The 25,833-nt window shown below is 50.1% G+C and overlaps 2 protein-coding genes and 1 long non-coding RNA gene across 13 annotated transcripts in view; 2 read left to right on the top strand and 1 right to left on the bottom strand.

Moving 5' to 3' along the window:
* AKNA (AT-hook transcription factor) overlaps positions 1 to 7,405 on the top strand; it is a 62,931-nt gene extending 55,526 nt beyond the window's left edge. For all 9 annotated transcript variants that reach the window (XM_054520509.2, XM_054520510.2, XM_024252071.3 and 6 more), the window contains 3 exons: positions 1,441 to 1,560; positions 1,844 to 2,036; positions 6,220 to 7,405. In XM_054520509.2, coding sequence (XP_054376484.2) covers positions 1,441 to 1,560; positions 1,844 to 2,036; positions 6,220 to 6,472 — 566 coding nt within the window. In that variant the 3' untranslated portion in view covers positions 6,473 to 7,405. The remainder of the gene's footprint in view (positions 1 to 1,440; positions 1,561 to 1,843; positions 2,037 to 6,219) is intronic.
* Positions 7,406 to 10,224: 2,819 nt separating this feature from the next.
* Positions 10,225 to 13,680, bottom strand: ORM1 (orosomucoid 1). The gene is made up of 6 exons (XM_002820134.4): positions 13,437 to 13,680; positions 12,880 to 13,022; positions 12,615 to 12,685; positions 11,805 to 11,912; positions 11,546 to 11,649; positions 10,225 to 10,405 (listed from the first exon to the last, which is right to left on the bottom strand). Exons 1-6 carry the CDS (start codon positions 13,548 to 13,550, stop codon positions 10,340 to 10,342), a joined length of 606 nt encoding a protein of 201 aa, XP_002820180.2. The 5' UTR covers positions 13,551 to 13,680; the 3' UTR covers positions 10,225 to 10,339.
* Positions 13,681 to 17,166: 3,486 nt separating this feature from the next.
* LOC129047993 (uncharacterized) lies at positions 17,167 to 23,942 on the top strand. 3 transcript variants are annotated; one of them, XR_008509952.2, is made up of 3 exons: positions 17,167 to 17,577; positions 18,302 to 18,454; positions 21,594 to 22,276. It is a non-coding gene; the product is annotated as an uncharacterized LOC129047993 (long non-coding RNA). The 3 variants fall into 3 exon arrangements; XR_008509950.2 differs by lacking the exon at positions 21,594 to 22,276 and adding an exon at positions 22,692 to 23,942 and having other exon boundaries at positions 17,169 to 17,577; XR_008509951.2 differs by having other exon boundaries at positions 18,302 to 22,276.
* The last annotated feature ends 1,891 nt before the right edge of the window (positions 23,943 to 25,833 follow it).

Genomic DNA, 25,833 nt, shown 5'->3' with positions numbered 1-25,833 from the left:
TCCTGCCATCACATCTGTTGCTTCAGGTGCTGCTGCCTGAAGCCACCCTCCTTGATTTAAAAAGTTCCTGAAGGGTCCTGATAGGTGGACTCCAGGCAGCAGGGGACCTGGCATCAGTGATTATGTCTTATTCTCCCCTCTATCCTCCCTTCACCCCTCATACTTTCCCCTAAGCCCACAGGGAGGAGTGGCAGAGAGAGCAGTGGCCCAATAATCCAGGCAATGGGTTCTAGTCCCAGTTTTGCCACTGACTTGCTGTGTGACCTTAGGCCAGTTCCTTGACTTCTCTGTACCTCAGTCACTACATCTGTAATGAAAGGATTGGAAGAGATGGTCTCTAGGACTTTTCAAGCAATAGTGATGATAATGACTGATGATAATGAGCTGCTATTTATGAAGTCCCTCTCTATAGAGGGTGTCATGTTAAGGGTTTTGCATACATTAATCCTCGCAGTTCTATGAACTAAGTACTGCAGTACTATTACATCCATTTTACAGGCGAGGACACCAAGGCCCAGAGAGATTAAGTAACTTGCCCAAGGACACACAGCTTACAAGTGGTAGAAACAGGATTTGAACCCAGGTCTTTGTGACTCCAAAGTCCCACCTCCTCACCACTATGCTCTGCCTGTGCTAGTGTTAGCGTCCTGACAGGCCTCTCTGTTCATGCATGCATGCATTCATTCATTCATTCATTCATTCATCAGTTACCCCTGTGGGGCCCTGGGCCCTATCCCCAAGGAACACACGACAAAGCAGAGTGGCCAGAGCTGGGGTAGGGGAGCACGAGTGGGGCTGGGGGGGTGCCTGACTCTGCCTGGGTGGGTGGGAGAACTTCCCAGAGGGAGTGGTGGTTGAGCCAAGGCCTGAAAGAGAAACAGACCAGCCCTGGAACTCATCCAGGTGTGGCATTGGGGATTTATGTGGGAAGAGAACAATGGCACCCACTCTCCTCCTGCTCCCTTTTGCCTCTACTGACCCCTCTGGTTCCCCAGGGGACTGTTCTGAGCCACTCCCACGTGGAGAATGGGTCTGTCTCACTGTGGGTGGGGGGGTGGGTGGTGGGCTGCATTTGGGAGAGCCCGGGCTTAGGATCCAAGGACCACTGCTTCCCAGCTCTGAGACCTTGGCAAATTACTTGACGTCTTGGAGCCTTAATTTCCCCATCTGTAAAGTGGGGGAGTGAAGACAGTGGCTAGCCCACTGGCTTGTTGGATTTGATAAAATAATGCAGGAAGGCCCTTAGCAGAGGGCCTGGCTCATTAAATGCTTGCTCTTGCTGTCATGGTTGTTGTCAATGTCATCACCCAGATGGAGGCAGCTTGTCCCCTCCGCAGTGGGTCCCGAGGAGAGCTCAGTGCTGCAGAAGGCCTGCATGGGGGCTCCTGATCTGATGATTTAGATGTAATCCTCCCCTGACATCTCTTCCTCCTCTTCTAGGTGGTGCTGTCACAGGGGACCCACTGGGACCACCTCCCGCTGATACCCTTCAGTGTCCCCTGTGTGGTCGAGTTGTTGGGTCTCCCCCAGAGGCAGATGGTCCAGGCTCAGCCACCTCTGGTAGGGACAAACACTGTTTCTTCTCTTAGCCAGCCCCTCAGCTCTCCTTGACCAGGGTTATTAGACCTGGGTGAGTTTAACTGGGGCAGCTGTTCTTCCAGTCTGGGACAGAGCAACTAGGGCAGAGGATTTGTTCCCCAAAGAGAGACCTCCCCAGCATGGAGTCTTACAGGGTAGGGCCTGTCCAGCTCTCATAGGGGAAGGGCTGGGTGGACCCTCCATCTTTGGCTGGATCTGCCAAGTGGTCAGACTCTGTCTCTCTGTGCTGTTCCCTCCCTGATAGGGGCAGAGAAGGCCACCACGAGGAGAAAAGCACCTTCAACTCCCAGCCCCAAGCAGAGGAGCAAGCAGGCGGGTTCGTCGCCACGCCCGCCCCCCGGACTGTGGTATCTGGCGACAGCGCCCCCAGCACCAGCCCCTCCGGCGTTTGCCTACATCTCCTCGGTTCCCATCATGCCTTATCCACCTGCTGCTGTGTAAGAGCCTTCATTCTGACCTTCCCAGCCTCTTTGTATAGATCACTGAATATGTGAGCATTCAGACCTGTGTGGGGCAGCTGAGATGCAGTATACTCCTCCTGTGTTTTATCCCTGCGTGGATAGCATGCGGTAGGAGCCCAACACTCATATAGTCACTCAACAAACCCATGTACCAAGGAGAGTGCTCGGCCCTGGGACCCAGCAGTGAAGGGGACTAGCAAGAGGGCCCTGCCCTCCGGGAGCTTATAACTTTGTGGAGACTGAGAATCCTAACCATCTTCCATTTTCCTTATGGGTTTTCTCAGCAAGTAAGTGATGAGCACTGGGGTTTTTTTTTTAAATAGACTTTATTTTTTAGGACGGTTTTAGATTTACAGGGAAATTGAGCAGATAGTCCAGAGAGATTCCCACAGTCCTCCTCACTCCTGCACACACAGTTTCCCCTATTATTAATATCTTACATTAATCTGGCACATTGGCTACGTTAGTGAAGCAATATCCATACATTGTTGGTAACTGAAGTTCATAGTTTCTTCAGGCCGTTTTCCTCCAAAGTCCTTTCTCTATTCCAGGATCCCATCCACGATCCCACGTGGTGTGCGATTGTCATGCCTCCTTAGGCTCCCCTCGGCTGTGACAGTTCCTCAGACCTTCCTTGTTTTTGATGACCTGGACATCTTTGAGGAGTCCTGGTTGGGTATATTGTAGGACTTTTTGCACAGATTCTGGACGTAACATCGGTCAAGCCAGGAGAGGCAGGGCAGCCGAGATGGAAGTGGCTTAGGTTTGGAGTTGGCCAGAGCTAGGGTGGAGTCCCATCTGCCCCCTAGTAGCACTGTGGCCTTGGCAAACTAGCTTCCTCTCAGAGCCTCAACTTCCCTGTCTGTTAAATGGGGGAAGAGTCTCAACCACGTACTTACTCCTGTGCATGAGGATTAAGTGTGGCATGTGGCAGTAACCAAATGAGAAATGTGTGGAGTTTGTGGTGCCGTGTGGTCACGTGCTCATTGCTGAGCAAATAGTAGCTTCGCCATCACAGAGAATGTTGCTATTGTTCAGTGTGGTCACTAGTAGGAAGAAAAAGGAGTAAAAGTGGGTTCAACATGATAGGATTGTGCAGGGACAAAAGCCCAGTCCCCAGAAGTAGGAAACCTGTCTTCTTGTCTCAGCTGTCAGCAGCTACTTCTCTGCCTGCTTCCCCTGCTGTGAAATGAATCGATTGGGACTGGATGTCTTCAGTGGCTGTGTTGCCAGAAGCCTGGGTGTGTGGGCAGTGAGGGCCTGCATCACTGTGAGGGCTGGTGCTTGGTGGAGCAGGGGCCCAAGGCGCCATCCAGCCCTGGTCCTCTATTCGGGGACCAGGCCTATAAATGTGCTTTAAAAATTTTTTTATGTATATGTATTTTCTGAGACAGGGTCTGGCTTTGTCGCCCAGGCTGGAGTGCAGTGGCGCCATCTCAGCTCACTGCAACCCCCATCTCCGAGATTCAAGCTATTCTCATGCCTCCTCCTCTCAAGTAGCTGGGAATACAGGAGTGTGCCACCACACCTGGCTAATTTTTTTGGTATTTTTGGTAGAGACGGGTTTTGCCATGTTGGCCAGGCTGGTCTTGACCTCCTGGCCTCAGGTGATCTGCCTGCCTTGGCCTCCCAAAGCACTGGCATTGCAAGGTGTGAGCCACCGTGCCCGGTCTGTAAATTTGCTTTCTTGCTGCCCTCTCAGCTGAGTCTGAGCAAGTTGTTAAGGAGTCTTCCGCTCCAGCAGAGATGAGAACCAATGCTGCATGCTCAGACCTCCAGCAGACATGGGGGAAAGCACCTGCCAGTGTTCCAACTCATTGATCGGAAAATGTTTTGCCCAGAATTTGGTGACCCCACGGTAGCCATGGAGTCTTTACTTCTCCTGAGGCCCCATTTTATATTCTTCCAGGCTCAGGCCTGTGGGCAGAACTCACCAGGTTGCTGTTTCCAAGTCACGATGGGCGAGTTATACCTGTGCCTCAGTTTCCTTCTCTGTGAAATGGGTTGTGGTGAGGATTGAATGAATTAATGCATGGAAAGCCCATAGTACATAGAAGTTGGCCAATAATGATGGTGCTTCTAATGCTGCTAGAATTTGCGCTGGTGACACCCTGAAGTTTCTCCAGCTGCTGGTCAGCAGGACTGAACGGGCCCAGTGGTTGAGACCAGTGTAGTTTGGAAAGCGGAGTGTGCCTGTGCTGCCCCCTGCTGGGCAGCTGCCCCATAGCCCCTGCAGCCGAGACTTTCCAGCCCGGAGGGACTTTTTCAGTGTTGGCCCTAGGGAGAGTTTTGGGTAACTTTCAGGCCAAGTTGGTCATCAAATTAACAGAAGGTGGGGGTGTATGAAAACCCAGCCCAGATAGTCCCTACTTTTGCAATGGTTCGATTTATGATTTTTCGACTTTACAGCGGGTTTATAGGGGCATAACCCCATCGTAATTTGAGGAGCCTCTGTAGTTACTTACACCAGACAGTCCCTAGAGGAGGGAGTGCAGGCTGCTGTTTATGGGATCCAAGAAGCCCGTTCATACAGTTCAGATTATTTTATCAGCATCTGCTGCTTGCCAATTAGCACATGTTAGATATGTGGGGAGAGTCGGGCCCAGGTGTGAACCCATGGCTGCCCCTTCCAGCTGTCTGACTCTGGGTCTTAGGAGCTCACGTTTATGGAGCACTTACCGGAGCCAGGCAGTGCCAGCTTTTTGCCTGAATTTTCCATCAGCTCTAAGCTGAGAGGTTGCTAACTGTGGTCATTTTAGGTGAGAAAACAGAGGCCTTGCAAAGTGACTTAGCTTGTCCAGCGTCCCATGGCTAGCCCAGCAGAATGACTGGGATTTGGGGCAGGGCTCCAGGGCCTGAGCTGCTAAGGCCAGCGCATTCTACTGCCTCCTGAATCACTTAGCTTCTCTGAGCTCCGCTTTGCTCATCTGTAAAATAAAGATAAAGGCACCAACTGGTACATGGGTACCAAAGATGAGGATGCCAGCCCTGGGCTAGGCACTGGGTTTAACTGTTGGAGGAACCGTCAGACTGTTTTCCACAGTGGCTCCACCGTTTACATTCCCACCAGCAGTGCTGAGGGTTCCAGTTTCTCCACATCCTTGTCAACACTTGTTGCTATCTGTCCTTTTTGATGTTAGGGGGTGTGCAGTGGGTTTCACTTTGCATTTCCTGATAGCTAAGGATGTGCATCTTTTCCTGTACATATTGTCCGTTTGAATATCTCCTTTGGAGAAATGTCTGTTTGGATCATCTGTTTCTACACACTGTATAATAATGCAAGTTAGACAGTGGGGGCTCAGGAATAAAGCCAGAGTTTACAGTGTGCCGAGCAAGATGCCAATGAATGACTCTGCTGCGTCCTCCTAAACTTATTCCTGATTTAGGTCCATGCTTCTTTATCTCCCTCCTCCACCACACACACCCTTTATTCAACAGTGCTGAGGCCACACCCCCTCTTGCCCACTGCTGGTTTCCTTGAACCCTAAACTTCGTGGCCCTGATGGATGCCATTGTCACCTCTTAGGGAAATCCGTGCTTCATCTCAATGGGCTTGTCAGCCCATTCCTGCAGCACTTTAAAACAACACCTCACGTTCCTGTAGGAGTGGGCTAGGAAGGATGCCCTTCTACCCACTTCCCAGGACGTGGGGCCAGACCCTCCCACTCCTGCAGAATCCCTATTATTATTAATTATTGCCTTTCTCCAGCACCCCATGCTTGGCAAATGGAACCCCCAGATATTCTTCAATGAGGGGGTTTTGCTATCAAGCCTAGGGTGATCCTGGCCTTCCCGAGATCCGGCTCCAAGGAGGTTGCAGGGTCCATGTTTTCTTGTCCCACTGTAACCTCAGAGCCTGGCACACTGGCTGGCATGTACTAGATGGGCAGTAAATCAGATGAACAGGTAGATTGAACATCCTGTCCTTTAACACCTGTTCTGGGTCAGGCACTCATGCTGTTATCTTCCTTCATCTTTCTAAGAAATCCCTGGATGTGTGCCTATTATTCCCATTTTAGAGGGGGAGAAACTGAGACCCAGAGAATAGGAGCCAGTGGCCCAGCTGGCATTTAGAAGGGGGTTGACCCTACACACGGTGCTCCTCGGCTTGTCCTCAGCCCTCCCCATGTGTAACGAGCCCACTCACTTCTCTCCTCAGGTACTATGCGCCCGCAGGACCTACCTCAGCCCAACCAGCCGCCGAGTGGCCACCCACAGCCTCTCCCCCACCAGCCCGGAGACACCGGCACTCCATCCAGCTCAACCTGGGAGACCTAGAGGAGCTCAACAAGGCCCTGAGCCGGGCCGTGCAGGCTGCCGAGAGCGTCCGCTCCACCACCAGGCAGATGAGAAGCTCACTGTCGGCTGACCTGCGCCAGGCTCACAGCCTGCGGGGCTCCTGCCTCTTCTGACTTCACTGGGGGCCCAGAGACAGATGGGTGGGGGGGGGTGGGCAGGTGGCCTGCCAAGCCGGGAGTGGGCTGGAGCTGCTGAGGCCCAGAAGGCCCGCATAGTTCCTCACCAGGAGGGTCTCCCTCCAGCACAGGCCCTGCCTGCTCAGTCCCTGTGCTTTCCAAGTGGAGGGGGTGTCAGCTCGGTCACCAAGAGAAGTGACTTCCCAGGAGCACCAGTCCCCTCACAGAGGTGCTGTGAGCGAGGCCTCCTTCGGTCCAGGCAGAACCTCGGGCAGTCTCTCCTGGTCCTGCATGTGTCCAACTCCAGTTAATAATAGGTATTTTATATACAGATAAACAGATATTTTTTTAAACTGGGGAATTTTCCTGATCTTGGGTCCTCCTTAGGGGGCCAGACAAGAAAGGAAAGGCCTGCGGTTTCTGGAGCAAACCTGTCCCTGACCTGTGACCAGTCACTCTGGGGCAAGCATCACTGGGAAGGGCACAGCCGGAGACCTTTCTCCTAGTGACTGGCAGTCAGTGGGGCATTTTAGGATGTCAGGGCCCCAGGGTGACATGTGTCCAGCTTCTCTATGGTAGCAGAGGCCTTTCCCTCAGACAAGCTACAAAGTGCCCAGGATGCCATCCACCACGGTCCCCTTCAGTACCTCACGCATGGTCCCCAGCTTCTCCTAGGATCCCAGTGGCATTTATCAGTGGCCAGCTACCTGCCAGGCCCGGGCTGGGGCACGGTCTGTGGCCATGAGGCCAGGCCGCCTCCCGCACCCCTACCCCGTGGCAGCGCATACCTCTGTATTTCTGGAATGTGTGTGCATCAATGATGTTTGTATATTTGAGGCATTTAAAAATCTATTTTCGTTACGAGGGCAAATGAAGAATGAATATTGATCTTAAAAAAAGAAAAGAAAACAAAAAAAATACCCAAAGCCATCCCGTGTCTCTGCTGTATGTCATTAACTTTTGCCTTCAAAGTCAAGTTTATGGGGTGGTAGATTTGATGCCCAGCCAAGCCCTTTCCCGGGGGACCTGTTGAGTGCTCTGCCTGCCTCCCTCTGGTGGCTTCTGTTTCTCCAGTTTTCCCCCTTTGCCCATCTCAGAACCATAAATCTTTCAACAGCGGAGGGCTTTGAGGTGGGGCTGCCTAGCCAAGTCCCTTTTGACTGAGGCCAGAGATGTAAATGAGGCACACAGCAAGTTGCTGTCTACAAGAGCATGCACCTGGACTCTTTCCAGTGCTCCTTTCTTTTTTTTTTTTTTTTTTGAGACGGAGTTTCGCTCTGGTTGCCCAGGCTGGAGTACAGTGGTGGAATCTCGGCTCACCTCAACCTCCGCCTCCCGGGTTCAAGTGATTGTGTTGCCTCAGCCTCCCGAGTAGCTGGGATTACAGGCATGCGCCACCATGTCCGGCTAATTCTGTATTTTAGACAGGGTTTCTCCATGTTGGTCGGGCTGATCTCGAACTCCCAGCCTCAGGTGATCCACCCACCTCAGCCTCCCAAATTGCCGGGATTACAGGCATGAGCCACGGCGCCCAGCCTTCCAGTACTTCCAATAGCAAACAGCAGCTGCCATTTAGGGAGCACCTGCTAGACCCTGATCCCTGTGCTAAGCACTGGGCATGTCCTGCTTCCCATAGTCCAGGCGCTAGCCCTCAAGACCCTCACTATGCCCCCCTTTTACTGATGAGGAGAGTGGGGTTCCACTGGGCCATCTACCCAAACTGGTTTGGGAGAGAGCCTGGGTTTAAACTCACATTGGTCTGACCCAAAGTCCACATTCTTTGTTATGTGTGTTTGCTTCCTCTACCTCCATGAGTCTTTTTCTCTTGACCTCTAGTTTCTTCTTCACGTGGCTTTTTCTTCCATGTTCCCCACTTCTTTTCTCCCTGCTCTGCCCATCGTGACTCATTTCTGTTTCATTTTTCAGCGGATCCTCCTGAGTAGGGTTGAAAATGGTGTCTCACTGAAAGTAACACTGAAATGGAAAAACTTCTTGTAGGTTCTGAGCCTTCAGTTCCAGGACGTTGTGGGACCCCAGAGGCTGTCCTGTCCGCTTGCCTTCTGAGGACATCAGCTCGGTGTCCCCAGCCTCTGTGCTGTGGGCACAGCAGTGGTTTGGGTGCTGAGCAAAGGATGCTGTAGTCTTGGCCCTGTGGAGCTTGGCTGTTGGAACAGGAGGTACAAAGGGGAGTGGTGCCTGTGGACACAGGACTAGACCCCAGGACATCAGGGCCTCGGGCTCATGGATGGTGTACGCAGCTGCATACGTGGAATTGCTCAAACAATTCAGGCCCAACTTTTCTGCCACGGAAGGGGTGCTGCTTCCCTCATGTAACAAGAGGCTGTCAATCACGAGCACCCAGGTTGGGGTGAGGCTGGCCCTTCGTGGCTTGTGCCGCTGAGTGGGCTGTGCCTCGGGCTTGGCTCCACCTCAGGGCTCCACATTTGCAAGACGTCAGCTGATTTCCAGAGACCAGCCTCACCCTTACGTGTTGTCTCCTCCTTCTGGGTCTCCCAGGTGAGCACCCTGAGAACACGTCCATGGAGACACCCAGCCCTTCTGGCCTGGGCCCCAAGCCCTCTGCATCACCCCAGCCCTTCCCTGCCCTGCCCTGCCCTGGCCCAGGCAACCGTCTCTTGCCTGGATGCCCAGAGCAGCCTTCACTCGGGCCTTGCTGCCTCCAGTCTGGTCCCCCCAACGTGCCTCCCCCGATGGCCGTGGTAATACTGGAATAAGGTCCTTGTGATTGGCACCACATGCCTGAACTCTCCCCACCCCATCCACCTTGTATTAGTCTGTTCTCACATTGCTATAAAGAAATACCTGAGACTGGGTTGTTTATGAAAAAAGATTTAATTGACTCACAGTTATGCAGGCTTCAGAGGAAGCGTGGCTGGGAGGCCTCAGGAAACTTACAATCATGGTGGAAGGCAAAGAGGAAGCAAGTCTCTCCTTCACAAGAAAGCAGGAGAGAGAGAGCGAAGGGGGAGGTGCTACACACTTTTAAACAATGAGATCTTGTGAGAAACAGCACTCTGGGGATGGTGCTAAACCATTAGAAACCACCCCCATGATAAAATCACCTCCCACCAGGACCCACCTCCAACACATGGGGCTGAAAATTCCATGTGAGATTCGGGTGGGGACACAGAGCCAAACAATATCAAACCTCCACTGCTGTTCAGGGTCTTCTGCCTCAAGGTTACTCAAATGCATCCTCTCATTTCCTTGCTTGCAGCAGAAACAGAAAAGGATTTTTTTTTTTATAACTAGTTGAAGTTTTATTACAATCTTGCTGTTAGGAGACAGGCCTTACAGTAGTCTCAGTTTAGAAATTCACATTTGTTTGCTTGTGTTATTTTAAATGGACACATAATGTACATATTTATGGGGCACTGTGTGATAATGTTCCCAACACAAAGAAATGGTAAATGTTTGAGGTGGTGGAAATGACCCTGATTTGATGATCACACATTGTACACAGGAACAGCGGGTTGCATTATGCTCCTCATCTTTCTAGATTGGTTCAGATGCCCCTTCCAGGAAGCCTTCCCAGATTTCCACCCTGCAGAAGAAAGCGTCTTCCCACAGTGCTGGGCTCCCACAGCACTCGGTGCCTGTCATCATCCATCCTGGCATGTGTGGGGCTCTTCCCACCAGGGACAGTGTCTTATCCAGTGCCCAGCCAGGGTTGAACTCAGGGCAGGCTTCAGAATGAATGAATGAACAAATGACTAACAACCTAGCTGTTCCAATCACAGAAGCTTTATTGATGCAAGTGAGGGAAAAAGCTGAGGTACACATGTCGGGTTGGAGGGGCAGGATGGCCCCCAAGTCTCTGTCCTGATCCAAGGCTGTGTCCTCCTAGGATTCCCCCTCCTCCTGTTTCCTCTCCTTCTCGTGCTGCTTCTCCAGTGGTTCACACTTATCCTAGAAGGCAGCGAGGAGTTGGGGTGAGGGGGGAGCAGAGGGATGGGGAAAGGGTGGGAGGTCTTCCGGGGAGAGGGCAGAATGAGCTCTGGCCTGTGGAACCAGCTCAACCAGGGCTCCAACCCTGGCACTGTCACTTCCCAGCTGGGTGATCTTGGGCAAATCATTTTCTGTCTCTGAACCTCAGCTTACTTGCCTCTAAAATGGGAGCTCAGACCCTTAAGAACCACTGGCATTTACTGAGCACTTAGGACCCGCCGGGCCCTTATGCTGCAGCTCCTGAATTCCTCACAACCACCACTACTATGCAGATGATGTAACTGAGGGTCAGGGTGGCCTTGGGACCCATTCGAGGCTCCCTAGCCAGACAGTGGGGGTGCCAGGCTGTGGATCAGGTGAGCTGACTACAGTGGTTTTGTTCATAAGCCCTGTCCCAGGATCCTGGGACTGGGGATGGGGGCAGGAGGTAGTTCACATCCCTGGTGGTCATCTCAGGTGGCAAATGGATGGGATTGTTTTGCTTTGAATAGTCATGTAAGTACTGCATGTATGTGTTTTAAATATTGGAACCAGCTCATCGGCGCTGTGATTTCACAGGTATTAGGGCACAGGGCCACACCAACGCAAGTCTTCCAAACACAGGTTTAAAGAAAAGTGTTAAGGAGCTCATTATAAAGTAATTCTCATTTGTAGCAAAAATTGGGATGGTGACTGTGACCGTGCTGCAGTGTGGGTGACACTGAAAACCACGGTGTCAATTCCCCACTGCATGGGTATTAAAAATGAGCGGGGAGTGGAGGTGGGGTGAAAGCCTGGGGTTTGGGAGGCGTCTGTAGGTGGTAACTCCCCACATTGCGTCCCCTCCAATTGCCAATCCACCAACCCCTTGGCTCACGCTGTTCCCTCTTGTTAGCTTTGAGGTACTCCCTGGTTTCACAGGGACTTCTCCCTCCTGGGCTCTCATCCACCACCCCTGGGCCTCTGTAGAGCTCAGCTGTCCCTACAGTGAGGCAGGTGCCTAAGAGCAGAAGATCTGCCTAGCTGTGAAGCCTTGCCTGGCAGCTCTCCCCCTCTGGGCCTCTGGGGCTGCCCAAGTTGGGCCATGGACAAGGTGGGCACTGCCCAATCCCTTGCATTTACCTTTTTCTGATCGGTGTACACGACTTCTGACTTGGGAATGTGCAAGCAGTCGAGAGCTTCATAGAACTCTCCCAGTTGCTCCTTGGTTGTCTCTGGCTTGTCAGCTGCAGGGGGAGCGAGGAGACTGACTGGGGATATGGTGGGGTCCTGGCGGGAGGCCAAGGAGGGCTGGGGTTCTGGGGTCCCAGCCCCAGGGGTGGGTGAATGGGGGGGTGAGGCCTGAGAGGGGAATGAGTTTGGGGATGCTAAGCATGCCTACCATAGACAGACAGCCCCCAATTCTTCTCATCGTTCACGCTGAAAGCGAGCATGTAGGTCTTGCGGTCCCTGAGGATCAGCAGGTGAGCAAAATGCTCTTGGCCTCCCTCTGGAAGAGAAAAAGAGCCTCTGGGTGAGAACATGGGATGGCACAATGGTGCCCGTCTTACAGGTGAGGAGGCCTAGGTGTGTCCAGGGCCACACAACCCATGAGTGAAGGCCCGGGGCTCCTTTGGGCCACCGTGTGCCTGGCCCCTGCTACGTGCCGGGCTCCACGCCAATCACTTTCTGTACATGGGATCTCAGGAGCCTGACACAGACTGTGGCTGTCACGGCCTTTCTCCCCCTTTTACAGATGAGGAGAATGAGGCCCAGAGAGGAGGCTCGGGCTGCTAAACGGTGTGAGTTCAGCTCCATCAGCTCTCTGCTATGTACCACCTCTGCGGTGATGGGGGACATAGTTGAAGGCACCAGCTCTCCAAATACAGGCTTCTTCCACTGGTTTGCAAAGGGTCTTAAAGAGGACATGAGAGAGAGGCAGATCTGAAGCCAGCCTGGAGTTCCAATTCTAGTTCTAAGTATAAGCTGTGTGACTTCGGGGAAACTATTTGAGGTCTGTGTTCTTCTGTTTCCTCATCTAATTCTCGCAGTGTCCTATTAGAGTTGTTTCTGAGCACGTCATTAGAGCTCAAAAATGTTAGTGGTTATTTCTCTGTGCCCAAAGCCTCCAGGGCTCTACATCCAGCCCCCACCTTATGCTGGCCTGCCCTGTTCCCACAGTGAACCCTCCTGCCTGAGGGCTGGCCCTCACCGTATCTGGAGATGGTCCCATTTTCCCGCTGGACATTCAGGTAAGTGGTGTTATAGAAGCACTGGTCCTGTCTAAAAAACAGAAGGCGGAAGGAAAACAGGAAGATTATTGAGAAGTGTCCAATCGCCCATCACAGTCCAGGGCCAAGAGTCCGGTGGAGATTAAAGCCAACCCTCCTGGTTCCACCCATGGGAAGGCCAAAGCCAGGAAGAGGGTCTTCTGGCCAGAAGCTGAGATGGGGGTGCGTTGGAATGGGGGTTCTCACCGGGTCTGGTACTCTCTGAGAAATATCGTGTCCTCTGTCTTGTTGGGGGTAAAGTAAAAGAAGGTTGCTTGGATCTCCTGAACCGACTTATTGTACTCCTCGTTTCGAAAGGCCGATGCGATATAAAACCACTTGCCAGTGATCTGGGGAGAAGGTCGGAGGTAGTGATGGGGGCTTGATGCTGAATCTTTGACTGTCAGCTGGGAAGAGACTCAGGCAGATCTCTCCCTGATTTTGCAAATGGGGAGATGAGGCCCCCTGGTGGGCAGTGCGCATGCGGGAGCTCACCCTGAGGATCAGTCATTGTCCCCCAGGCAGCCCCTCCAGGCCCAGCACAGAACCGTCTTCCGTGAAGGACTCTGCAGTGAGGCTTCAGAGTGGAGGCAGGGGATGCCTCCAGAGTTCCCTGGGCTGGTGAGAATTTCACCCCGGGGACCCAGAAGAGAAAAGGGCAGAGCCGGGAGCAGGGGTCTGACCACAGCCAGCAGGGAAAGGGAAGCCCAGAGAAGGGAGGCAGCTGCCCATGTACTCAGGACAGGGCTAGCCCAGGCACTCACCAGGTCCAGGGTGGCATTGGTGATGGGCACCGGTACCAGGTTGGCACACAATGGGATCTGGGCTTCCAGCAGAGGTAGGAGGCTCAGGACTGTAAGAACCCAGGATAGCGCCATACTGAGACTAAGAGGCACGTAGAGCCAGGCAGTGCCGGTGGCTGCAGGGTGCAGTCACCTTTATAATAAACTGTGGGCGGTCACTTGGAGCCCAGCAAAAGTTTACTTTGTGTCTGTGACACAATCCTGCCAGCACTTGGGAAATGCCTTGCACAAAACCTTCCCCCAGCTCAGAGTACCACCTCCAAACCCAGGTCTAATTTGAGTTCCTGACATGGAGAGGTTATAAAAGCCCTAGACTATGGCTGCCCAAGGCCAAGGTGGGTGCGGGGCTGCAGCAACATTAGTAAACGCGTGAGTCCACAGATTTCCGTAGAGAGGCCTCCCGCTCAGTAATCTCATGTCTTCATTCAATTCCTATCCCTCTGAGCGCCAAGACTTACTTCAGTGGGACCCAACCACAAACCTCATGATGAAGCCACCTTTGAGAGTCCCCAGGCTGGCATGTTGTGGCGGGGAGAGTTGGGGCGAGCGACGCCGGGTGAAGGCAAACATGGATTCAGTTCCACTGAGTGTGGCAACAGCTGTGTCAGAGCCAAAGTTCAATGGGGCCCCGACCCAGCCCTGGACGCAGGCACATTTCCGAAAAGGGACATCCAAGTCGAATGTCTATTTCCAGTAAATATACTACTCGAACCATCTCCCAACATCTCAAACAGGAAACTGTCTCCCTGTTTTCCCCCATTCTCTGCCATCTGAGCAGGCAGCTTGCTTCTCTTTCACCAATACGCCCCCAATCCTGGAGCAGTGCCCAGCACTTCAAGGGCACTCGGTATATACTGTGGAATGAGTGATTCCATGGCCCATTTGCATTCCTACCTCATGGGTCAAGTCCTTTTTGTATGAATAAATACTTTCAGAAAGTATTCTTTTTTTTTTTTTTTTTTTTTTTTTTTTGATACAGAGTTTCACTCTTGTCCCCCAGGCTGGAGGGCAATGGCTGGATCTCGGCTCACTGCAACCTCTGCCTCCTGGGTTCAAGCGATTCTCCTGCCTCAGCCTCCTGAGTCACTGGGATTACTGGTGCCCTCCACAACGCCCAGGTAATTTTTGTTGTTGTTGTTATTTTCAGTAGAGATGGGGTTTCTCCATGTTGGCCAGGCTGGTCTTGAACTCCCGACCTCAGGTGATTCACCCGTCTCGGCCTCCCAAAGTGCTGGGATTACTCAGAAAGTATTCTTATGGTATGATTATAATTTTGCATTCTTATTCATTTCATTCTGAATACTTTTTCATATTTCAGTGTAGTTTGTAGTTAAAAGCTTAATGGGGCCAAGATGGGAGAATCACCTGAGGCCTGGAGTTCAAGACTAGCCTGGGCAACATAGTGAGACCCTATCTTTACACAAAAATATTTAAAAATTAGCCAGGGTGGCCGGGCGCAGTGGCTCACGCCTGTAATCCCAGCATTTTGGGAGGCTGAGGTGGGTGGATCACGAGGTCAGGAGATCGAGACTATCCTGGCTAACATGGTGAAACCCCATCTCTACTAAAAATACAAAAACAAAATTAGCCGGGCGTGGTGGTGGGCGCCTGTAATCCCAGCTACTTGGGAGGCTGAGGCGGGAGAATGGCGTGAACCTGGGAGGTGGAGCTTGCAGTGAGCCGAGATGGCGCCACTGCACTCCAGCCTGGGTGACAGAGTGAGACTCCGTCTCAAGAAAAAAAAAAAAAAAAATTAGCCAGGTCTGGTGCCATGTGCCTGCAAGCCTAACTACTCTGGAGTCTGAGGCTGGAGGATTGCTTGAGCCCAGGAGTTCAAAGCTGCAGTAAGCTGTGATTTTGCCACTACACTCCAGCCTGTATGATGGAGCAAGAGACCCTGTCTCAAAAATAAATAAATAAATAAAAGTGTAATGGATGCACAACTTTTCATTCACTTACTCTATTCTTTTTTTGTTTTTGTTTTTGTTTTTGTTCTGAAATGGCGTCTCACTCTGTCACCCAGGCTGGAGTGTAGTGGCGGGATCTTGGCTCACTGCAACCTCTGCCTCCCAGGCTCAAGAGATCCTCCCAGCTCAGCCTCCCAAGTAGCTAAGACCACAGGTGCGTGCCACCACACCTGGCTAATTTTTTGTACTTTTGTAGAGATGGGGTCTCATCATGTTGCCCAGGCTGGTCTCAAACTCCTGAGCTTAAGCGATCTGCCCACCTCGGCCTCCCAGAGTACTGGGATTACAGGCATGAGCCACTGTGCCTGGCCCGCTTACTATATTCTAACCTACTTAGTCATGTCCTTTATGTCTACGGCACTTTTTTTTTTTTTCCAAGCTCTTCAAGTTGGAGTGCAGTGGTGTGAATCATAGCTCAACTGCAGCCTCAAACCCCTGGGCTCAAGCAATCCTCCCACCTCAGCCTCTGGAGTAGCTAGGACTATAGGCACGCACCACCACACTTGGCTAATTAAATTTAAAAAACAAAAAATTGTAGAGACAGAGTCTCACTATGTTGCCCAGACTGGTCTTGAACTTCTGGCCTCAAGTGATCCTCCTGCCTCAGCCTCCCAAAGTGCTGGATTATAGGCATGAGCCACCGCTCCCAGCCTATCTGACAGCATTTCATATTGTGATTTTTCTTCTGATGATAAGTGTCAGAGAGCAGCCAATTTCCCTTTTAAAATTACCATAGTATCCAAGGGAAAGAAAACCATGTGCTATGCACAAAGTCTTACATATTAATGTTCATAACAGCATTGCTCAAAATAGCCAAAATTAGAAATAATCCAAGGGCGGGCACCATGGCTCACGCCTGTAATCCCAGCACTTTGGGAGGCCGAGGTGCGCGGTTCATGAGGTCAAGAGATAGAGACAAGCCTGGCCAACATGGAGAAACTCCGTCTCTACTAAAAACACAAAAATTAGCTGAGTGTGGTGGTGGGCACCTGTAGTACCAGCTACTCGGGAGGCTGAAGCAGGAGAATCACTTGAACCTGGGAGGTGGAGCTTGCAGTGAGCCGAGATCATGCCACTGCACTCCAGCCTGGCGACAGAGCAAGACTCCGTCTAAAACACAAAAGCAAAAGCAAAAACAAAAACAAAAAAAAAAAAAAAGAAAGAAACAATCCAAATGCCCATCAACAGGAAAATGGTAAATAAAAATGTGGCATTTTCTTACAAACGAATATTACTTAACAATAAAAATAGTTAAACTGTTGATACATATAACACCATGGATGAATCTCAAAAACGCTATGCTGAACAAAAGAAGCCAGATACAAAGGAGCTTATATACTGTATGGTTGTGTTCTAGAACAGCTCAAACAAATCTATAATTTTAGAAATCAGATCAGTGGTTGCCAGGGGCAAAAGAGGGCAATTTGACTGCAAAAGCGTATGAGAGAACACTGAAGTGGATGACAACGATCCAGGTTGTCATTGTGGTGGCCATTATACACACACGTATAGTTGTAAAAACTAATTGAACAGTAAACCTAAAATGTGTGCATTTTCTTTTATTTATTCAACCTCAAGAAAGCCGATGTTTTAAAAACCCTCCTCCCAAACATGACAAATCCAAAAGCACTAAGGATTTTGAATGTCAGTTTGGCAATGCACAAGTGAGTCTCCTTATCCCCATCCTTCTCAGAACAGAAATGTCCCTTTTTTTTTTTTCCTTTCTTTTTTGTGTTTTTGCCAGCTTGGTTTGTTTTTTGAATTTGCATTGCTCTAATTTGAGGCTTGAAACAATGACTGGAGTTATCAAGAGGGAAGAGAGCAGGTGAGAGAGTGGGTGTATCAGGCAGCTGGAAGGTCTGTGCAGCTGTAGCACGTGATAAGTGGGAGTGGCCAGACTTTATGTTGAAGAGGTTGGCAGGAGATGGAGCCTGCAGGGCATGGAAGCCAGTCTGAGGGGTTCACTAGACTTAGGAGGTGTTGGAGAGAAATGGAAAGATTTTAAAAGGGTTTGGAAAGACATAACCAGACTGGTTCTTCAGAAAGATCGCTCTGCCTGAATGGGAAGAATGGGGAGGGCTAGGGTAGGAGATTAAACCTGAGAAACCAGCTGGAGCTGATGCAGTGGTCCAGGGGTGAGATGATGGGGACAGACTCCAGATACCATTTATCTATCTATCATCTATCTATCTATCTATCTATCTATCTATCTATCTATCATCTATCTATCTATCATCTATCTATCTATCATCTATCTCTATATCTATCATCTATCTCTATCTATCTATCTATCTATCTATCATCTATCTATCTATCTATCTATCTATCTATCTATCTATCTGAGACAAGGTTTCACTCTGTCACCCAGGCTAGAGTGCAGTGGCACGATCTCAGTTCACTGCAGCCTCCGCCTCCCGAGTTTCAGCAATTCTCCTATCCAGCCACCCGAGTAGCTGGGATTACAGGTGTCATTACCACACCTGGTTAATTTTTTTTGTATTTTTGGTAGGGACAGGGTTTTGCCAGGTTTGCCAGGCTGATCTTGAACTCCTGACCTCAAGTGATCCACCCACCTCGGCCTTCCAAAGTGCTGGGATTTCAGGTGTAAGCCACTGCGCCCAGCCCAGATACCATGTATTTTGAGGAGACGCTGAGCATTGTGTGGGGACAGCACCACCATTAGACCTGGACTACTGGGGCCCAGGGATTTAGAGGGCCCCACATATCACACCCACCCACCCACCCACAAACACACAACAGTTTATTAAATAACAGATAAGCACCTCTGTCCTTTGGGATCTGGTGCCTGGTACTGGCACAGGGGGACCCACATCACTAATTATTCTCTTTCACAACCAGCACCGTTCAGGCCCCAGGAAACAATCTCTACATGCGGCACTCGACTCTGAAAACAACAGGTCAAGTGTCCTGATGCTTCGTGGATGATGTCACCGCAGACAGAGGAGACAGATGCTGCTTCAAGAGAGGATTTGAGTGAACTTGAACTTAGAGGTAAGAAAAAAGGCAAATTAACATTTTAACTATTCCCTTTCAGCATAAATGCCAACAAAAAAAACTCTTGTTTTGCCAGAAACACAAAGTCTATTTTCTTGCAGTGTGTGGTTAGAGAGATCCTCCTGAGTTAGAAATAAACAGTACTTGCAACAGTTGCACATTGTTGCTGAGAAACATTTGGCAATATTGCATCATTATTACTCCTAAATGTGTGTGTCTGATGTCTGTAGATGGTGCCCACATACAGCCTGAATCTAATTCTTTTTATTTTTATTTTTTTGAGACACAGTCTGGCTCTGTCACCCAGGCTGGAGTGCAGTGGCACAATCTTGGCTTACTGCAACCTCCATCTCCCAGGTTCAAGCAATTCTCCTGCCTCAGCCTCCCGAGTAACTGGGATTACAGGCCCCTGCCACCACACCTGGCTAATTTTTGTATTTTTAGTATGGACGAGGTTTCATCATGTTGGCCAGCCTTGTCTCAAACTCCTGACCTCAAATGATCCGCCTGCCTCAACCTCCCAAAGTGCTGGGATTACAGGTGTGAGTCACTGCGTCAGGCCAATTGAATCTGGTCTTGACATGGGCATGTAGAGGCTGCATGCTAGCCTCGTGAATAATTTTTAGTTGTACAAATCTTTTGGACACGATTTAATTAATTAATTAAATTTCTTTTTTTTCTTTTTTTTTTTTTTTTCCCTGAGACGGAGTCTCGCTCTGTCGCCCAGGCTGGAGTGCAGTGGCGCAATCTCAGCTCACCGCAAGCTCCACCTCCTGGGTTCACGCCATTCTCCTGCCTCAGCCTCCTGAGTAGCTGGGAATACAGGCGCCCGCCACCACGCCCAGCTAATTTTTTTTTGTATTTTTCTTAGTAGAGACGGGGTTTCACTGGGTTAGCCAGGATGGTCTCGATCTCCTGACCTCGTGATCCGCCCGCCTCAGCCTCCCAAAGTGCTAGGATAATTAATTAAATTTCTAAAACTTAAATGTAAACATGTCAGCTTCATTTAAAATACTTTTGATTTATAACGTTCAGGCACTTAAGCCAATGGTCTGGGGTCTCCGTCTGCTCGAGTGTAGAGATCCCAGGTGCAGCCTGCGTAGGGGGAGGGTGAATAAGGAGAGCTACTGCCATTCAAAGCGGAGCTGTGCACTGTGAATGCAGTACAGAGGCGCTTCCGAGTGCCTCTCCTCGGCGGGAGTAAGTGGTCTTCAGCGTCCTCACTGTCCCTCAGGCTGCCACTTGGGGGTCTCACTCTCCACCTTAGACTATCCAAGTAATTCCTCCAAGCTCATCCGGCACCTACCCTACCACAGTACCATTTTCTCCATCTCCTAACATTTCAGGTATGCTTGAATGCCTCTAAAGACTGAGGCTTTCAGTAGTCCTTTCTAGCTTGTCTGGCCCTATCCTCCATCTGGCCCTGGCAGGATGTCAAAAGAAGTTAGGCAGAAACAAAAGAGAGAGAAAAGGCCTCAGGGCAGGCAGTACAGGCTGGTGGTGAAGCGCAAGTTGCTGAACTTCTCTGTGCCTCAGTATCTCTACCTGTAAAATGAGAATAATAGTGGTACCTACTTCATTGGGTTGTTATGAGGATTAAATTGGTACATAGTTGCAATGCTTGGTTTTTTAAAGTTTTTTAAAATTTTTTGATAGGGATGGGAGGTCTCATTATGTTGCTCAGGCTGGTCTCAAACTCCCGGGCTCAAGTGATCCTCCCACTTCAGCCTCCCAAAGTGCTGCGTTTACAGGCATGAGCTACCACACCCATAAAATGCTTGTTAAATAAAATAAATTTGCTCCTAAGGGTCTTCTGATTATAATAACTATCGCTGTCAGTTTAACCATCCCCCAGACAAGCTGGGGTCGGGAGGGAAGAAAGACTCCTGCATTGCATATGTACTTCAGTGATTGCAAGCTACATCTCACTCTTAAAGACATCAAAACGTGAAAACGTGTCTATCCTAGGCTCAAGAAAATAGGACATTCCCCCCATTATATAGATGAGGGAAAAAGTGGCCCAGAGAGGTGAGGCAGCATGGGAAAGGTCACACAGCAGGTGAGCTGGAGGTCATCAGGGAAATGTACCTGTTTGAAACACTTCATTTCCTGAAAAAGTCACATTCCACCCTTCTTCATCAAGGCCAGAGCCAAGGTCTGTGTAAGACCAGCTTGTGACCTGCTTCCACATGAGAATACATAGGCCGAGCAAATTGTCCTCATGGGGAACTCTGTGTCTGGGCTGAGGAAAGACCCAAAAAGATTTTCTCAAGTTCAAATCCTGTTTTGTGATCTTGGGCAACTTAAGTAATCTCTTTGAACTTCAGTTTCCTCATCTGAAAAGCCAGGGTTACAACATGTGTCCCACGAGATTGTGCATGAGATGAAAATGTGGCATCACACGCACATGCGCACATGAGATCACACCGAGCGTGCCACCTGGTATGCCGTCCATGCACAAGAAATTGTAGCCATTGTTCTTCTGAATGGTGCTATTCTTGGGTTGAACCATATGAAACTGGGTTTTGCAGGTCCAAAAGCATTGGATATTATTCTATTTCGTACCGTTCACTCTATTATTGAACAATAGTCCTTTCTGTGGCTGGCAAGAAAGGCAGAGCATATCGGCCCCATTTTGCAGAGAGAGAAACTGAGGCCTAGAGAGAAAGAATGACCTACCCAGGGCCATGTCCCAGTCAGGAACTGGAATCTGCCTGCCAGCCTCTCCTTTTCTCACTCTTCTTTTCCAATCCTGAGCTGCTGGCCATTATGGGTTGTGACCATAGCTAGGGTTTGATTCATTGTGAACAGGGCAAACACAGGCTGGCCTGGGCTTTCCCCTGGAGTTGGCCCAGCCTGGGAAGTCCACCTGACTCTTTCCTGACACTCAGTTGTGCAACAGGAGATTGGGAACTGTGGGTACTGCCAGTTTAGGAAAAGTTTCCTTCTGTCCCCAACAACCTCCTATCTGCCCCTGCTGGGAATGAGCTGGCCCAGCTCCAGCATCCTCACTGGCCCACGTGGGATTGGACACCAGGCCGAGAGTCGTTGAGTGTCACAGTTCTAACATGGCTCCTCTTGCTTTCCCCTCTGGCCCTTTTTGCTGGCTTTTTCAATCTCTACCCATGTCTTCCAGGCCTTGCAGATGCTGCTGATGCCTCCAGAGCTCTGAGTGCAGTGCAGACCTCTCTCCTTTCCTCGCAGCGCAGGCAGCTGCCTCCTGGATGGCTCTGCTCCAGGGCTCCATGGTGGTCAAACCCAACTTGCCAACTCAGACCTCTGCTCATCTGTGCAAAGCTGTGACTTGTCATGTTCCCAGCTCCATACCGCAGGCCTCCTCACCCTTTCCTGTAGCCCCACGTGGGACCACTTACTGTTCCCAAATGCACAGTGCTACCTTTACCTCTGGGCCTTGGCAGGCACTGTTCCCTCTCCCCCAAGTGCCCTTCGCCATCTGGCTCACTACTATTCCTTCTCTTTCAACCTCAGCTTGAGGAGTGTGATGGTTAATTTTATGTATCACCTTGACTGGGCCACAGGGTGCCCAGATATTTGGCCAAACACTATTCTGGGTGTGTCTGTAAGTCGGCTTCATCCAATCAGTTGAAGGCCTGAATAGAACAAACAGGCTGAGTACGAGCAAATTCCTTCTGCCTGACTGCCTTGAAGCTGGGACAGGTTTTTTCCCTGCCTTTGGACTCGAATTGAACCATCGGGTTTTCCTGGGTCTCAAAGCTGCCAGCAGCCAATCTTAAGGGTTTGTCAGCTTCCATCATTGCATGAGCCAATTTCATATAATAAATCCCTTAATATAGCCTATTGGTTCTGTTTCTCTGGAGAACCCTAATACAGTGGGTCACCTCCTATCTTCTCCCTGCTGAGATTTCATCAACTGTACCCCCCCTTTCCCCCCTCTCAGGCACGTGGCCTCCCCCTCTCCAAGCCCCTAACCACACATGGCCCAACCCCTCCAGCTGCATCCACAGGAATCAGGACTCAGGACTCAGAGCTACTCAGACATGCTGCCAGATCTGTCTCTGTACCTCCAGTGCCCACACACAACTGGGCACCAGGGAGGTGCTCTATAAACTCATGTGGAGGAAATGAAGATGAGAGTTCCTGATGGCAACTGTTTAACAAGTTTGAGTACTGAAAGTACTCCGTAGCTACAGTAGAGAACAAGATGTGTTCCCTGGTCTCACAGAGGTTGCTATTTATTTATTTATTTATATAGAGATGGAGTCTCACTCTGTCGCCCAGGCTGGAGTACAATGGCACGATCTCGGCTCACTGCAAACTCCGCCTCCTGGATTCAAGCAATTCTCCTGCCTCAGCCTCCCAAGTAGCTGGGATTAACAGGCGTACGTTGCCATGTCCGGCTAATGTTTTGTATTTTAGCAGAGACGATATTTCATCATGTTGCCTAGGCTGGTCTCAAACTCTTGAGCTCAGATAATCCACCAGCCTTAGCCTCCCAAAGTGCTGGGATTACAGGCATCAGCCACCACGCCTGGCCTCTCACAGAGCTTTCTATGTGGGAAAACAGACATTGCAGTGACAACTTTCCCATCTACAAAATGGGAAGCGTTCTTGAACAGCTAGGGGTGACAATGTATGCCAGACCTCAGGACTGGGCCATTCTGGCTCAATTCTATTTCTGATTGTCAGGCAAAGAAATAAAAAGAACATTCGTATTGCCTCCCCCTTCCCAAGTTTTTGAAACCATTTTCCAGCCTTAGGAAGCAGCGCAGTGCAGTGCAGTGCAGTGGTTCTCGGGACTTTAGCACGCACCAGAATCTCCAGGGGGTTTGTGAAAAAGATTGCTGATCCCATCCTTGGAGGCTGTGATTCAGTAGGTTTGGGGTGAGGCCAAGAATTTGCATTTCAAAGGAGCTCTCAGGTCTGCTAGCTCTGGAATCTGATGCACATAACAGTGCTGTTAGCAGTCATGAGTTTGAATTAAAGCTTTGCCTTTCTCCTTTTTTTTTTTTTTTTTTTTGAGATGGAGTCTGGCTTCCTCCCCGAGGCTGGATGTAATGGTATGATCTGGCCTCACTGCAATCTCTGCCTCCCAGGTTCAAGCGATTCTTCTGCTTCAGCCCCCCAAGTAGCTGAGACTACAGGTGCATGCCACCACGCCTGGCTAACTTTTGCATTTTTTTTAGTAGAGACGGGGTTTCACCATGTTGGCTAGGCTGGTCTAAAGTTCCTGACCTCAGGTGATCCACCCGCCTCTACCTCCCAAAGTGATGGGATTACAGGCATGAGCCACTATGCCTGGCCTGAATCACAGCTTTGCCTTGGCTTCACCTGTGATCACAGGCCCTTCCCTGGGCTTCAGTTGCCCTCCATGTAAAATGGGAGGGTGTGTTTTTGATGTGGGGATCACCATGCCTTTCCAGACCTTGCCTCCTGGGCTCTGTGGAACCATGGCAGGGTGGCTCTGGGGCTCACTGTCTGTGGCAGTGCAGGAAGTTGGGGTTGGGGGCAGAAAACTGAGCTGTATGTGGACTGATAACCTTGATACTCAGTGCAAGTTTTTTTTTTTTTTTTTTTTTTTTTGAGACAGAGTCTCGCTTTGTCACCCAGGCTGGAGTGCAGTGGCGCGATCTCAGCTCACTGCAAGCTCCGCCTCCCGGATTCACACCATTCTCCTGCCTCAGCCGCCTGGGTAGCTGGGATGGCAGGCACCCACCACCACACCCAGCTAACTTTTTTGTATTTTTAGTAGAGACGGGGTTTCACTGTGTTAGCCAGAATTGTCTCGATCTCCTGACCTCATGATCCGCCTGCCTCGGCCTCCCAAAGTGCTGGGATTACAGGCGTGAGCCACTGCGCCTGGCTGCAAGTTTTTAAAATATAAAATCCTGGGTACAAACTCAACTGTTAGTGATGTGTTCTTTCTCTTCAATGAGAAGGGCAGAAAAGTTCTGATTCATTCATTGTCCCAGGGAAGGAAGAACAAGCTGAGGAAGAAAGAGATCTGAAACAAGGGTCAGGAAATGTGGGCTCCAGGCCAGGATACTCAGATACGTATAAATTTCAGATAAATAACAAATAAAAAGATTTTTAGCATAAGCATAGCCTCAAAATTGCATGGAGCATACTTGTACTACAAAATAGCTATTGTTTATCTGAAATTCAAATTCATCTGGGCATCCTATATTTTTTAAGTCTGGCAACCCTATCTCCCAGACTCACACCCACTCACTTCTTCCGTGGCAGGTACTATTGTGACTTCTCTCAAGAATGTGACAGGCAGGGATCACTCCTTTTGAAGCATTATTCACAATAGCCAAAGGTAGAAACAGCCCAAATGTCCACCAATTTGGCTCAAATATCCATCAGCTTATGAGTAAGTAAACAAAATGTGGTTTATCCATACGATGGAGTACATTCAACCATAAAAAGAATGAAGTACTGATACACGTTACGACACAGACGAATCTTGAAAACATCATGCTGAGTGAAAGAGGCCTGGGGTCACAAAAGGCCACATACTGTATGATTCCACTTGTATTAGGTTGGTGCCAAAGTAATTGCGGTTTTTGCCATTTAGAGGTAATGACAAAAACCACAATTACTTTGGCACCAATGTAATATAAAATGTCTGGAGCAGGCAGAGCCGTGGACACAGAAAGCAGGCTGGTGATTTTCCAGGGGTTGGGGGAGGGTGGGACTGCTAAAATGGGTACAGGTTTCCTTTAGGGGTGATGAAAATAATACGAAATTAGATCATGGTGACATTGCACACCATTCTGAATGTACTATCACCAGTGGCAAATTTTATGTTATGTGTAATTAACCGCAATCATAATAAAAACAAATTGCTCATGTTAACCTCAGTGTACCTCCTCCCTGTGTGTTAGGAGTTGAATCGTGTCCCCCCAAAAGATATGTCCTAACCCCCTGCGCCAGTGAATGTGACCTCATTTGGAGATAAGGCCTTTGCAGATGAAAGTAAGTTAAGGTGGGGTCATGAGTGTGGGCTCTAATCCAATATGACTGGGGTCCTCATAAAGAGAAGATGGAGCAGAGAGACACATCAGAACACGTGTCACCACAGGGACACAGACCGAAGTGCTGCAGCTGCAAGCCAAGGAATGACTGGGGCTACCAGGAGCGGGAAGAGGTAAGGAAAGATCCTCCCCTTGAGGCTTTGGAGGGAGCGTGGCCCTGCCAACACTTTGCCTGTGTGAACTTCTGGCCTCCAGAACTGCGATAGAGACCGTTCTGTGTTGTTTGAAGTCACCAAGTTTGTGGTATTTGTTACAGCGTAAGGAGGACATCCTCTGAGCATCTCCTCCCACTCCCTGTCCCAGCCCAGCCAGAAACTGCCCCCCTGAGCTTTGAGAAGCAGCACAGGACCACAGGCG

The sequence above is a fragment of the Pongo abelii genome, chromosome 13 (genome assembly GCF_028885655.2).
Source record: "Pongo abelii isolate AG06213 chromosome 13, NHGRI_mPonAbe1-v2.0_pri, whole genome shotgun sequence".
NCBI lineage: Eukaryota > Metazoa > Chordata > Mammalia > Primates > Hominidae > Pongo > Pongo abelii.
Note: the sequence above shows the minus strand (reverse complement) of the source record. Positions and strands in the feature narration are given on the sequence as shown.